Here is a 14,048-nt window from a genome sequence, read left to right as displayed (position 1 = left end):
GGGGGGGGAGCGGAGGTCGGGGGCGGGGGGGAGCGGAGGTCGGGGCGGGGGGAGCGGAGGTCGGGGCGGGGGGGAGCGGAGGTGGGGGCGGGGGGGAGCGGGAGGTCGGGGCGGGGGGGAGCGGAGGTCGGGGCGGGGGGGAGCGGAGGTCGGGGCGGGGGGGAGCGGAGGTCGGGGCGGGGGGGGAGCGGAGGTCGGGGCGGGGGGGAGCGGAGGTCGGGGCGGGGGGGGACACACACCGTCGGGAGGAAGCCTTATCCATGCAGCCCCAGTGAGGCCATTCGGCCAGGGCTCGGGGCTGCGTACTTCGGGCCCCTCCCACACAGTTTTGGGCGTCTGGAGTTACTGTAGCGCGCATGTGCAGAGGTCCCGACACTGTTTTCAGCGCAGGGACCAAGCTCCGCCCCCCACGGCTCGTGCTGCGCCGCGCCCGGCCCCAGAGGACCTGCAGGGAGCCGGAGAATAGCTACGTTTGTTTTAGGCGCATTTTGTGGCGCGAAAAACGGTCGTCCAGGTCGGGGCTGCGCCGTTCTAGGCGTGGCCCGAAACTTGGGCCCAACAATTCCAGTGAAGTCAGACTGGATTTGAATTCTTCCACACATAAAATTTATATTTTCAAATGGGCGATACATGTTCTTCGTGTTACAATAGTTCACTACCCCCAAATGCAATATTAATTATTATTCTAGAATAATTTTTGTGAATATTCTTTAGGTTAAAGTGTTTCTTTAACACCTCTTCGACCTAGATTCAAATCTGTACTGGGTTAATGCAGTCAAAATGCCATCATGACAGTGGAAGGGTCCCAGATCATTATTCAGTACCTAATAGATCAATTCCCTGCAAACATATCCTTACAATTTAGCACTAAATTGGTCATCACACCAGAATGTGAAAGGACTATTGATGTGGGTAATGGAAATGTCACAGTCGAGGAGGGCAAGGGGTGTCCTTCTGAAGTTTGTGTTGAAGTATAGCGTTCAAGCAGAAAATGTCTTTTTTTCCCCTGAAATTAATACTTGCGGCACCTCATCTAGAAGTGCTTGATGCTTTCAGAATGGAGAAGTGGACAATATTCCCAAATCCCCACATATGATCTTGCAACTTGGAAGAGACCAAGTATAAAATCAAGTGTAAAACTTGAAAGATCTGTAAAATAGACTGCCAGAAAAGTAGTAAATACTGTGTGGACTAACTCATTTAAAGAGTTTAAATAAGTAGTTATAACTACTAAGAATGAGAGGTGATCTTATTGAAACATAAGATAATGAGGGGGCTCGACAAGGTGGATGCAGAGAGGATATTTCCATTCAGGGGAAACTAAAACTCGGGCACATAGTCTCAGAATAAGGGCCGCCCATTTAAAACTGAGATGAGGAGGAATTTCTTCTCGGAGGGTTGTAAATCTGTGGAATTCTCTGCCCCAGAGAGCTGTGGAGGCTGGGTCATTGAATATATTTAAGGCGGAGATCGACAGATTTTTGAGCCATCAGGGAATAAAGGGTTATGGGGAGCGGGCAGGGAAGTGGAACTGAGTCAGTGATCAGATCAGCCATGATCTTATTAAATGGCGCAACAGGCTCGAGGGGCTGTATGGCCTACTCCTGCTCCTATTATGTTCTTTTGTACTGGTTTATGGTGCTATATGGATTCTGAGCACAGTACTGGTGCTTTAACAGTTGCATTCAAACACTCCACGGTCTCTGGGAAGATCTTCTACTTACTTGTTTCCAAATGCCATTCTGTCTCTTTAACCCACCCACCCAGTCATCCCACTCAGTGCTGCCAGACCATAGACCTCCCCATGCAGACAGCCCACATTCTACCCCAAGTTCCAATAAAATCCAGATTACTCGTCCATAATAATGTCAAACTCCAGAATCATTTCCATTGCAACCCAAGCCCAGGACACCCCTATTCCAATTGCCACTAAGCATTAGTTGCTAGTCTGTCTCCAACCTGCTACATCTTGCCCGTTATTTTAAAGTCTGTTCTGGGTTTAAAATAGTAAGATAAATATAGAGTAGAGGTGTACGGACACAATAATAATTGAGTTACAGTTTTGTCGAAACTTAAGACAGAATTGTGGAGTTCAATCTCCAAAACATTAATAAAAATCTCAGAATACCAGTCACAATAATTCAAAGACCCTGATAAAATATTGGGCAATTAGTGCACAACATCGCTCCTGTTATTTAATAGCCTATCCTCCTACTTCTGGTCAACAATACCATAGGACATCCTCCAGCAGGACAAAAAGAGTAGATTTCCTGCCTGTCACACCGTGTCAAACCCAAAAAATGATAAAAAGAAAATGTAGAGAGAAATTCTCCAAGAGCAGAAAATATTGGAGTAGGGATGTCTGTATCCTCTGAAATAATCTCACCAATCACACTTAGCAAAATAAAGACAGACAATGCCAAATTTGTGACCTGCAACTTGATTGCAACAAACCTCCATCCAGTAATTACTCAACAATGAGACTTGGTGGCTTTACTCACAATAATGAAACAGATCAAGCAACTTACCATCATCATCACACAAGATCTGCTTGAAATATGTTAAAAATAGCACGTCTGTTACAATACAAACGTCACAAGTTGCTAGATATGCAAAACAACCGTAAAATGCTGGTGCCTTTGAGCTGAAGCCTAAACTGACAAGCATATTCTAATCTGCAAAGGTTCCCCAGCTAACAACAATTAAGTGGATGACCTCAGGTTGTGTTTACTTAGTCATTAAAATTTAGGACTAACGGAAGTGCCATTTAAAAAAAAAACTCCACTTCACCAGCTGAATAATACACTGTTCACTGCATGTTGTAATGTGCCAGATTTTGCGATAAACAGGGCACCACATGGTATCTGCCGTTAGTTAGACTGGCCTCTGCACCCTTCAGCTTAAAATTATTTTCCCCACAAAGTTGCTGAAAATGCGAGCTGATGGTGCAGAGTGCGGAAACAGGGCATCAGGGACCTGAGAGAACAGAATAACCAAAAGGGTTAACCATGAGATTTAAGGATTGGGAAGTAAATCCAGGAAGGACAGAGTAGGAGGGTGAATTCAATGTCAAATGAGGCACAGAAAGAGCGAGAGAGAGAGAAGGAAAGAAAGATTGGATTGAGAGAAAAAAAGAAAGAAAGCTTTTTTAAACTAAATTAAAACCTGGCATCGAAAATCGGATATTGTTAAAATCTAAAGGTTCAAAACTTGAAGGAATGAGACAGCACACTTGTAATTGTTAATTTTCAGTGACACAGCTTGATTGGCAGTAAGTAACACTGATCATCATTAAAAAGGTACTTGCGCTACTAATCATAAAAACAAAAGAAATAGGAGCAGGAGTGGGCCATTAAGCCCCTTGAGCCTGCTCCGCCATTCAATAAGATCATGGCTGATCTGATCCTGGCCTCAACTTCCCTTCCTGCTCCCCATAATCCTCGACTCCCCTATCGTTCAAAAATCTATCTATCTCCACCTTAAATATATTTAAAGACTCAGCCTCCACAGCTCTCTGGGGTAGAGAATTCCAAAGATTCACGACACTCAGTGAAGAAATTCCTCCTCATTTCTGTTTTCATTCTGAAACTATGCCCCCTAGTTCTAGATTCCCTCACGAGGGGAAACATCCTCTCTGCATCTACCCTGTCAAACCCCCTCAGAATCTTATGTTTCAATAAGATCACCTCTCATTTTTCTAAACTCCAATGAGTACAGGCCCAACCTTTCTTCATAGGACAACCCCTTCAACTCAAGGGGTATGGAGTGAAAGCAGGAAAGGGCTACTGAGGGAATGATCAGCCATGATCTTATTGAATGATGGCGCAGGCTCGAAGGGTTGAATGGCCTACTCCTACACCTATTTTCTATGTTTCAGACTTCCAATGGTGAGCCAGACAGCGAAATGCCATTTTTGCAAAGCTAACGGTAGAGCAGCGCAACTCATGAAGCAAATTTTGGGTTTCCGCACATAACCGCATGTCTGTTCCTCGCCTGACGCTGCTGTACCACTTACACATAAATAACAGCGTGTGTCATTAGCCTCACCGTTATTTCGCCAGCAAATTCTGGACTAATACTCCTGTTGTTACACAACAGCTGATCATCTGATTTACCATGAGCAGGACCAGATAACTGCTCATCTTCTAAAAATAGGAAAAGAAGATATCACCATGCTGGCAGACATTTTACTGACGCACAGGAATATGCAAAACAACCAAAAGCCATTTTCGCATTTGTAACTGGAATGGCTGCTCACACACACACACCATACACAATTTGTCCTGGGTGCTTTGAAGATCAGCTTTGAGATCTACATCATTTTAGACAATTGCAGACTGAGGGATTCAACCTATTGCCTGTCAAACAGATGATGGTCCTGACATGCAAGTGAAGTGATTCCATGCCACAAAATTATAATTTATGCTCTGCTGCACAAAAATGTTGGTCATGCTAAAAGCACCAATTCACTCAGAAATAAAAATGTATTTCATAGTATCTAACATATTGCACACAACCTTGTCGCCCATTTAAGAATAATTTATTCTCCTCTGATGTGCTCCTCTTGTGGTAGAGCCATTAAACTTGAGGTTTTTTTTTGGAAATATTCATACTCCAACATACGGTCAGTAACTTAAACTGATGACTGTTTTGCAAGGATTTTGTGAGCAGCTTTCTAAAACTGACACTTTGTTCATGCCTCTATTCTCCAACAATCTGACAGCAAGACTGAAACCTTCGACTGCAGACTGGTTACCTGCCACATCTTTCAACTTTATCAAAAACCTTCATATTGTCACATGGTAGGCAGCTGTTTGAAATTCAAAATGACATTTTCTAATGCAGATTGTGTGTGAAAATATCGTGTAGCACAGAGAGCTCGTCAACATTTTTGAAGGGTTTTCTAGACAGCAGTAAACTGTCAAGAGAAAAAAAACTGCAAGTTGAACAGAAACACACTCTGCAGTACTCAAATGAAAAAAGTAAGTTTGAAAAATAATTTTATGTGGAACGATACAACGGTAAATGTAAGATGACATATTTTGGCAGCCACTTAACTTTTCCTTATACATATTCAATTAGGTTCACTGTGTCACCTAGCAACCCTATAGAGCTATGCAAATGACAAAATGAATTTATGCAAGGTGGGTCGCAAATTTACTGCCAGCTTACAGTCCATAGAAATTTCCTTGCAGTTTGTTGAGATTACCCGATTACCAGTTGTATCTTTTAGTTACAAGACTCACTTCGATTTCTGGATCCAAATGCAGTAGTCTGTGATGTAAAGGTCATTCAAGAGGTACGCCGGGTCATTCTCTCTGAAGATCTTGTGGATGCCCAGTAGGCACTTCAAAACAGCAGACTTACCTGGTTGAAAGAAAACAAATATTTTAGCAAACCCAAATAAATGAGCTACTTTCATCAACATTTTTAAAAAGTTTGGTACAGTATAACTAGCATCTCAATCAGTTGTACTATAAAAGGCAACATAAATTCAAGTACTCTATTCACAACTAAACCCTAAAATCTGTAAACAGATAAGCAGCTATCAGGTACTAGAATAAATGGGGGTGTTACATTCCTGTCACTTTACAATGTTTAAATTTGCCGGCTTGGCTTTATTTTAATGTAATGCAGGGATTTGCAACAACCTTTCTGTAGCCTTTTGTTTCATGTTTTGATGACAACTCCAGTCATTTAATTATGTATTTCTACGCCTTGGGAAAGATGATGTAAAGAATAATTCAGACACAGAAGATCGCAAGCTCTGCCTCATGTTCGAATTTCAAAATGGCTCCAGATGTTATGCAATTTGGTATATTCAACATGGAGACTGACATATCTCAGAATTAACCAGTTAAAATAGCATTTCTACACCTTTCCAAATATCCCAAGAAAAAAAATTAAGTATTTTATGGTGCTGTTTATTCCCAAATTTGACTTGGATTAGTGCAATGTAAAACTACTCTTGTACTATAGAATTTATCCAGCTAATAATTTTGCAGTTCAACCTGTGTTGTCTCAAGTTTCTGTAAAACACACTTTCTGCAAACAGTTGTGTCTAACTGAAGTGCATTCAATACAGGGCCAACATGGCTGTCACTAACTCAACTATGCCCTGCTTAACAACAAATTGTATTTATATAGCGCCTTTAACATAGTGAAACATCCCAAGGCGCTTCACAGGAGTATTATGTGATGAAAGATTTGACACCGAGTCACATAAGTAGAAATTAGCACCGGTGAGCAAAAGGTTGGTCAAAGAGGTATGTTTTAAGGAGCGTCCTGAAGGAGGTAAGACAAGTAGAGAGGCGGAGAGGTTTAGGCAGGGAGTTACAGAGCTTGGGGCCCAGGCAATAGAAGGCATGGCCACCAATGATTGACCAATTAGAATCAGGGATGCTCAGAGGGCAGAATTAGAGGAGCGCAGACATTTCGGGGAAGGGGGGTGGTGGGGCTGAAGGAGATTATAGAGATAGGGAGGGGTAAGACCATGGAGGAATTTGAAAATAAGGATGAGAATTTTGAAATAGAGACGTTGCTTAACCGGAAGCCAATGTAGGTCAGCGAGCACAGGGGTGATGGGTGAGCGGGACTTGGTGCAGGTTAGGACATGGCCAGCTGAGTTTTGGATCACTTCTAGTTTATGTAGGATTCTGCTCCTCTTTTTCTTAGGCAGTCCCTCGGAGTCGAGGATGACTTGCTTCCACACTAAAAATGAGTTCTCAGGTGACTGAAGAGTCCAATGCGGGACCTACAGTCTCTCACATGCGGGGCAGACAATGGTTGAAGGGATGGGTGTGAGGGGTGCTCGGGTTGTCGTGCGCTCCTTCCGCTGATTGCACTTGGTTTCCGCTTGCTGCCAACGAAGAGACTCGAGGTGTTCGGCGCCTTCCCGGATACTTTTCCTCCACCTTGAACGGTTTTGGGCCAGGGATTCCCAGGTGTCGGTGGGGATGTTGCACTTTTTCCAAGGAGGCTTTGATGGTGTCCTTGAAGCATTTCCTCTGCCTACCTGGGACTCGCTTACCGTGTCGGAGCTCTGAGTAGTGCGCCTGTTTTGGGAGTCTCGTATCGGGCATGCAGACAATGTGGCCCGTCCATCGGAGCGGATTGAGCGTGGTCAATGCTTCGATGCTGGGGATGTTGGCCTGAGCGAGAACACGTTGGTGTGTCTATCCTGCCAATGGATTTGCAGGATCTTGTGGAGGCAGCATTGGTGGTACTTCTCCAGTGCTTTGATGTGCCTGCTGTACATATTCCGTGTTTACGTAGGGTAGAATGTGGAAGGTCAGCGCATTGGAATAGCCAAGTCTAGAGGTTACAAAGGCATGAATGGAGGTTTCAGCAGCGGATGAGCTGACGCAAGAGCGGAGATGGACGATGTTACGGAGGTGGAAATAGGCGGTCTTACTTATGCTGCGGATATGTGGTCGAAAGCTCATTTCACGGTCAAATATGACACCTAATATAACTAATGTACAAAATATAACTGCAAGAGTATTCAATTCTGTCTTTTGCCAGTGATTCTGCAACAGAAGCTTTGTACTCCAGCCAACCCAGCACCAAACCAGCTAGTAATAGATTATTCAAACAGCTTTATAGGACCCAATGCTGCAAACATTAACCACGTAATGGAAATCAACCCGGTCAGTAAATCTCATACGTTCCAACATGTTAGGGGTATCCCGTGTAATTAGAGAATGCAGAAATGAGGCATGGAGGGTTGTATCATCTACCAACCTTTCATAGAAACATAGAAAATAGGTGCAGGAGTAGGCCATTCGGCCCTTCTAGCCTGCACCGCCATTCAATGAGTTCATGGCTGAACATTCAACTTCAGTACCCCATTCCTGCTTTCTCGCCATACCCCTTGATCCCCCTAGTAGTAAGGACCTCATCTAACTCCTTTTTGAAAAATTCATGGGTAAACTGAGGGCTCGTCCGGGATTTGAACCGGGGACCTCTCGCAAATTTCAAGTAACAACCCCGAAGCAATAATCATACCCCTAGACCAACGAACCAACTCCTTTTCTAGTCAGGATGTAGGTGAACATGTGTTGAAAATGTATTCTTCAGACCAATGTGGACTAAATGTTGTTTCAGCAGAAAACAATTTAGCTGAAAAATATCCACCAAAATGTGACAATACAATCCACAACTGAACGGATGGATGATTTCAATCAAAGTTCCTTACATCAAGAGATCACTTAGAAATGACAAACACCCCAAACTACTAAGCTACCAAACTACAGTTGCGTATGAATACATACCCCACATTGTTGGGATATACTTTTGTATATCCACATTACAGTGTGTATTTTTAGTACTTCTTGCATGCCTGAGGACTTGATCATTTACCATAAACTAAAAAGCTGGTGGTCAAAGCTCATCCCGAGTCTTTACAGCTTTCCAACTTCACAGCTGAAACGTTGTGCGAATTCCCAAGTAATATTTAAAGAGACGGTCAATCTGAGGTAAGTAAGTGCTTCCTTCCAGAAAGATTATTTCCTCCTCTTGTAGGCTATGTAGGTATTAAGGATTACCCCAATCCTGTCTTCGGGAAAGGTCACTGGGTAAGTACCAGGTATGGGAACTCTGCTCAGTTTGTGGAGGCCATTTCTGCTGCTCCCACACTGCTGGGTTAAAATTGGCGAATTCAATGACCAGGGATTGACCCTGCCTTCTTCCTACTTTCTATCACTCGACGCCACACCACGGAGTGAACTTGCTCACAGCCGACACTAGGATTGGAGGAGGTGGGGATATGTGAATGAGAAACTGCTCAAGATCAATTTGAAAGCCTCTCTTATATGAGAAGGACACACTCAACTGCCCCATTCAGAGGTAGATTCATGGAGACTCACCATATCAGGGTGTCCTAATCAATAAAGATCTATTGAGTAATATATTTAACAGTTTTTGGTTGGAGTAATGATTGTTTTCCACTCTACCTCTGCATAATTATTCTGACGCAACACTTAGTACTGGTCAAACTTGGATGAAGGGTAGTTTTTTGTGTTTAATTAAAGATGTTTTCCCCTCAAGTGATGTTACACTCCAGCTTCTTAGCTGTGGTATAATGGAAATTCAGCAGTTTCTAAATGCTGAACTTCATTCTGGCCGTCTCCCAACCTTCATCTACTGCTCCTTCTCTTCATTAGTGATCCTTATGCCCAAGTGGTAGCAGTCTCTCCTCAGAGTAAAATGGTTGAGGGTTCAAGCCGCACTTCACAAGCTAGTTTGATACTTCAGTGCAGTATGGATGGAGTGCTGCACTGGTGAATGAGACATTAAACTGAGACCTCCTCTAGCTACAAGCTCATAAGATAAAAGAACCCATGTGCCTTGGCCAACATACTTCCTTTCCATCAACACTTCCAAAGCAAATTATCTGGTCATCTATTTGCTGTTTGTGGGATCGTGTAATGGAAAGTTGCACAAGTGATCACACTTCAAAAAGTAGTAACTGTTGTAAAGTGCCTTGGTACATTCTGAGGGAGTGAGAAGATGTTGGGCCAAATCTTCCCGGTAAAGTAACTGCATATTAACAACGCACACAGTTACTCATGCACAAATCCGCCGGCCAGTTCATGGGATGAAGAGCTCCGCCAGGAGTTGCAAATCTCCAGAACGTGCTGGTCGAATTATGCCACCCGGCCGTTTGCTTCACACAAATAGCATCTCGCCCTTAGCCTCCCATTATTTGCAAGAACTTGCTGGAATTTCGCATTAATTGCCCATTAAACTCACCCCAGAAAGTTAGGGCTTATAATTAACAGCGCAAGTAACCTTTTAACAAAGTGATAATTGCTAATTCAATGCCAATCCATCTCTCTGGCCCAGTAAAGTAACAATTTAAACCCATGAGAAAAACATAAATTATAACTCATTTTGACACAACCAGCAAAAACATTTATTAGCGAACTTCCGGGGAATTTGTGACTAGAGATAAATGGGAATCTTCTCATTAACGGATAATTCCTAGTCCTTCATTTTGGGACAAACAAGTCAACTACCTTTGTCATTAGAAGGAAATGGCAGCGTTTCACTGCTAAAATATTTGATGTAAAAACCCTGGGCCGACTCTGAAAACAAGGAATTTACGATTAAAAGACTACATTCATGGACTGAATGATAGAAGAGCAATCCATAGTGCCATGCACATGTGGGTTTCATCCAGAGGTCAAGTCTCATTAGTCTCAGCTTGACGGAGAATAAATTAGCTCGATAGAATAACCTCATCACCACCACAAAAAACACGAACTCTGACAGGTCATGAGGTGGCAATGCAGTCCTCCTAAAGAGAACATGGTCTGAAAAAGGTAAAATAAGGGACCCGATAACTATCTTTAAGATGAATTCATTATTTAAATCCCCAAGTAGCTCAGGTGGTAAATATACGACCGGGAATCTGCAATATAGATCAGAAAGGTCTGCTGAGCTCGCTGATCTCAGCTGCAGCAGTATTTGGGGCCCTACCAGCCTCCATGGCCCTGGGCGAAGGACGGGACAATAAGCCAGGCTTCCTGCTTGTTATGATACACTTCGCTCTTGCTAGAAAGTATGCACGTGTGGATTTTAGGTGAGTGACCTCAGCTGTGATGCCCGCCAAAGTCAAAAAGCTTGGCAACACTCACTTAGTTCGTGCATGAAACTTGGGCAATATAACTGGAGACCGGCAATGTGAAATGACATTACAATTTAAGAGGCAGCAGTATCAGAAGGGGAAGGGAAAATGTATACCCTGTATTGATAAACCTACAAGTGCAGAATAATCACTGCTCTAGTTAAAAGGAACAGGAATTTACAGCAAAAAATACAAGCTACATCCATATTTTGGTGTCTACATTCTCTAAATATTGAATAGGCAGCATTTGATTTGAATGCTCTTGCACAGGATACCTATAATGGAAAACTTTCCAAAACTAAAAGTGACACCATCATTTGTGGCGCTTTTATAGCACAAGTTACACAGAAATCAACTGTGAACCTGTCAAAAGTTTACATTGAATTAATAGCTGCAATCGTTCAATTAACTGAGTAAATGCAGCAGGTATGAGGAGAAAATGCTGTGATTTTTAATTTTTACAACTATTCAAGCAACTGAGCTCACAGGCCAAAATTCATGTAAAAAGCCATAAACCATAAATGCAGGTCATACACGGGTCAAAGCTGGAACATAAATTACTACTCCACCCCCCCCCACCCCCACCCCACACCCTGCCCTCCAGGATAATCCAACTTGGCAAGAGTGCTTCCTTGACCGTGTGCTTCAGATGCACCGTAACTGTCATCAGTCATGTACTGTCTGCAGTCATCACAGATTAACGCAGTTAGAATAGCCGAAGGCAAAAACTTGCTGAGCTCCTGTTTTGCCACCTTGTTTTAAAAAGGAGACAGACAGACAGAGAGACAGCACTAGCACGAAACACTGCACGTCTTTTGACTTCAGGACTATTGTCAACTGCGAGACAAGCTCAACAGAAATGCACTTTTATATTCTTTAATTAACAGCAGTTTGAAAAACGGTTTCAACTTTAATTTTCTTGAAACGGTTCCAACAAAGAACACATTTTCTAGATCAACGCTTGTATGCAGCTGCGAATACTAATTTAAAAATCTCAGCACGCCATTTTTAATAGGCTTCTTTTGCAGGTGTGCATTACTGCAACTGCCTTCCCGCACAGTTCTCAGAGCATTGGCATCGTTGGCTGTGATGCTTCTCCCTACTGCTAGGTTTCCTGGCTCAAGCAAATGAGGACATCGGTATGAGATTCGGCAGAACGCTGGTTGAAAATGCGAGATATTTGGAGATTTCAATTTTTAATAAAGGCAGGAGCATGCTAATGGAAATTTATGTCAGTTATCTTCAAGTTTGACAATAAAAAGCATTTGACACTTAGAATTCTGCCAATTCAGAGTCATCAATTCATGAAATGCCAGTGTGAGCCCGAGTGGGAAATTAGATCTTACAAATTAGTGATCTTATTTTTGGAGCATGTAAAGCATGAAACCACATCAATCAAGGGAGGAAATGCAGCGGACAGTGGCTTCCTCTCCACTGTCGCTGGCAGCAGAACTGCAGAAACAACAGGGTCAGTCACTGCCACTGGCTAGCTTCGTTCCGCAGTGTCGGTGGGCTGAGGACTCAATCTGCCCACTTCAGATTGGCGGCCTGTCGCTGGGAACCAAAGTCACAATTCCATAACTGTCAGAGAATTGGAGATGTTCATTTGTTTGCCCAGTGCTGCTGGTGTTCTGCAACGTGAGGAGGACGAACGGCACACAACCACGGGAAGGCTCTGATACTTCATTCTGATTGCTATTACCGTTACCATGTTTAAACACCATGATAGAGTCAACATTCAGCAATTACTCAGGAGGGCGATATGAAAATTAAAAGGATCTCCGCCTTCCCCCGTGATGAATTCATAAATGATTCCATCTCATGGCGCCAAAAGACCCTTTCAATATAAATGGTGAGAATACCATGAGGGTACAGTCAGACAAAAAAGATATTTCAGTGCTAAGTTTACTATTCTATTCACTTTTAGATCCTTGCACAAAAATACATTTTCATGGCAAAATGCAAGATATTTTCTCACTCCTCTTAATTCTTGCTTTCCAATCTTCCCTCCCAACTTCGGAGAACTAGCTGGCCTCACTGAACACCCTGTAGCAGAACTGAAATGAAGTTGAAACACATTTAGGGCACACTGTAAGAGTACAGCAATGAGCTGCACCAATTACCTTAGCCTTCAATTTTACTTGCTAATATGCGCACAAAATTACTGTCAGCTGATCTCATAACACGTTTCTGATTCCCATAGGTTCACACTCTTTAAACATCACAGCCAAACGTCTCGAGAAAGACCAGAATCGTACAATTAATTATTGCTAATGTGTGATAAAAATACAAAGGAAATGGAATAGCATTGGTGCAAGCTGACTCAGGAAGGTACCAAGGAGTAATAGAGCACTGCTAGACCAGTGGTTTGCAAAGATTTGTGTGTGTGCGGGACACATTGGTAATGCTGATACTCCCCAGTGACCCTGTGCAAATATCAACAACCCTGGGCACTCAGTAAATACCGACACACTCCTGTGAGCAGCTTTCATAAGACAGTGTCAGCGACTGAAAGGAAACCGGTGCTTTTTACTGGATACAGAAATCATGCGAAAAAAAATAAGAATCACACTCCTCTTCAGAGACTGGCTCACAGACAGAGATCTGATGCCCTCACAGGTTGCTCGGGATCCCCCTCAGACCCAAGTTTGAAAATCTACAGTCTAGACAATGGGGTGAGGCAATTCAAATAGAAAGCGAACAAAGTGCTAGGATATGTAGCCAGTAAAATGGAATGCAGTCCCATGAGATTACAGAGGCTGTATAAAGCAGGAGGTAGACTAAACTGCAGTACAATGTATAGTTCTGGTCACAATGCAAAAAGGAAATGATCCCAAGTGTAATATTTCTCTCCATGGCTTCTGTCATTGCAAAGATGACTTCGGTCTTTATGGACTAATTTGTCTTGTTTAAGGGGGAACTATTTCATCCAACTAAATATAAACCTCTATGGTTTACTCGGAGTCCTTCAATGGATTACTCTCCTCTCTTGCTTTAGCATCTGTTTGCCATCTACCATTCGTGACTGGAATCACCCGCAGTTTCTTGCTGTTACTGAAAGTCGTCACTATGTTTCGAGTCATGGTTTCAATCACATGGTTTTAGAACCTGCGACAAATATTACGAAATACTCCTAAGCTTAAACATAAAGGCCAAGAACAATGATAGGTCATTTAGTGCTCCATGTGTTTCTTCCCGCCTACAACTATAATCAGAACAAATACCATATCTGTTAATTTTTTTTCCTGTCATGCATACCAAGAACATAACAACATAAGAAATAGGAACAGGAGTCGGCCATACGGCCCCTCGAGCCTGCTCCGCCATTTAATACGATCATGGCTGATTCGATCATGGACTCAGGTCCACTTCCCTTTCCACTCCCCATAGCCCCTTATTCCCTTATCGGTTAAGAAAC

General features: G+C 43.0%; 1 protein-coding gene across 4 annotated transcripts in view; it reads right to left on the bottom strand.

Moving 5' to 3' along the window:
• The window catches only part of shq1 (SHQ1, H/ACA ribonucleoprotein assembly factor), a 112,298-nt gene that overhangs the window by 34,398 nt on the left and 63,852 nt on the right, over window positions 1-14,048 (bottom strand). For all 4 annotated transcript variants that reach the window (XM_070895162.1, XM_070895164.1, XM_070895163.1 and 1 more), the window contains one exon: window positions 5,247-5,367. In XM_070895162.1, coding sequence (XP_070751263.1) covers window positions 5,247-5,367 — 121 coding nt within the window. The remainder of the gene's footprint in view (window positions 1-5,246; window positions 5,368-14,048) is intronic.

This window comes from Pristiophorus japonicus, chromosome 12 (assembly GCF_044704955.1).
Source record: "Pristiophorus japonicus isolate sPriJap1 chromosome 12, sPriJap1.hap1, whole genome shotgun sequence".
NCBI classification, from domain to species: Eukaryota; Metazoa; Chordata; class Chondrichthyes; family Pristiophoridae; genus Pristiophorus; species Pristiophorus japonicus.
This window is presented reverse-complemented; position numbering and strand designations above follow the sequence as displayed.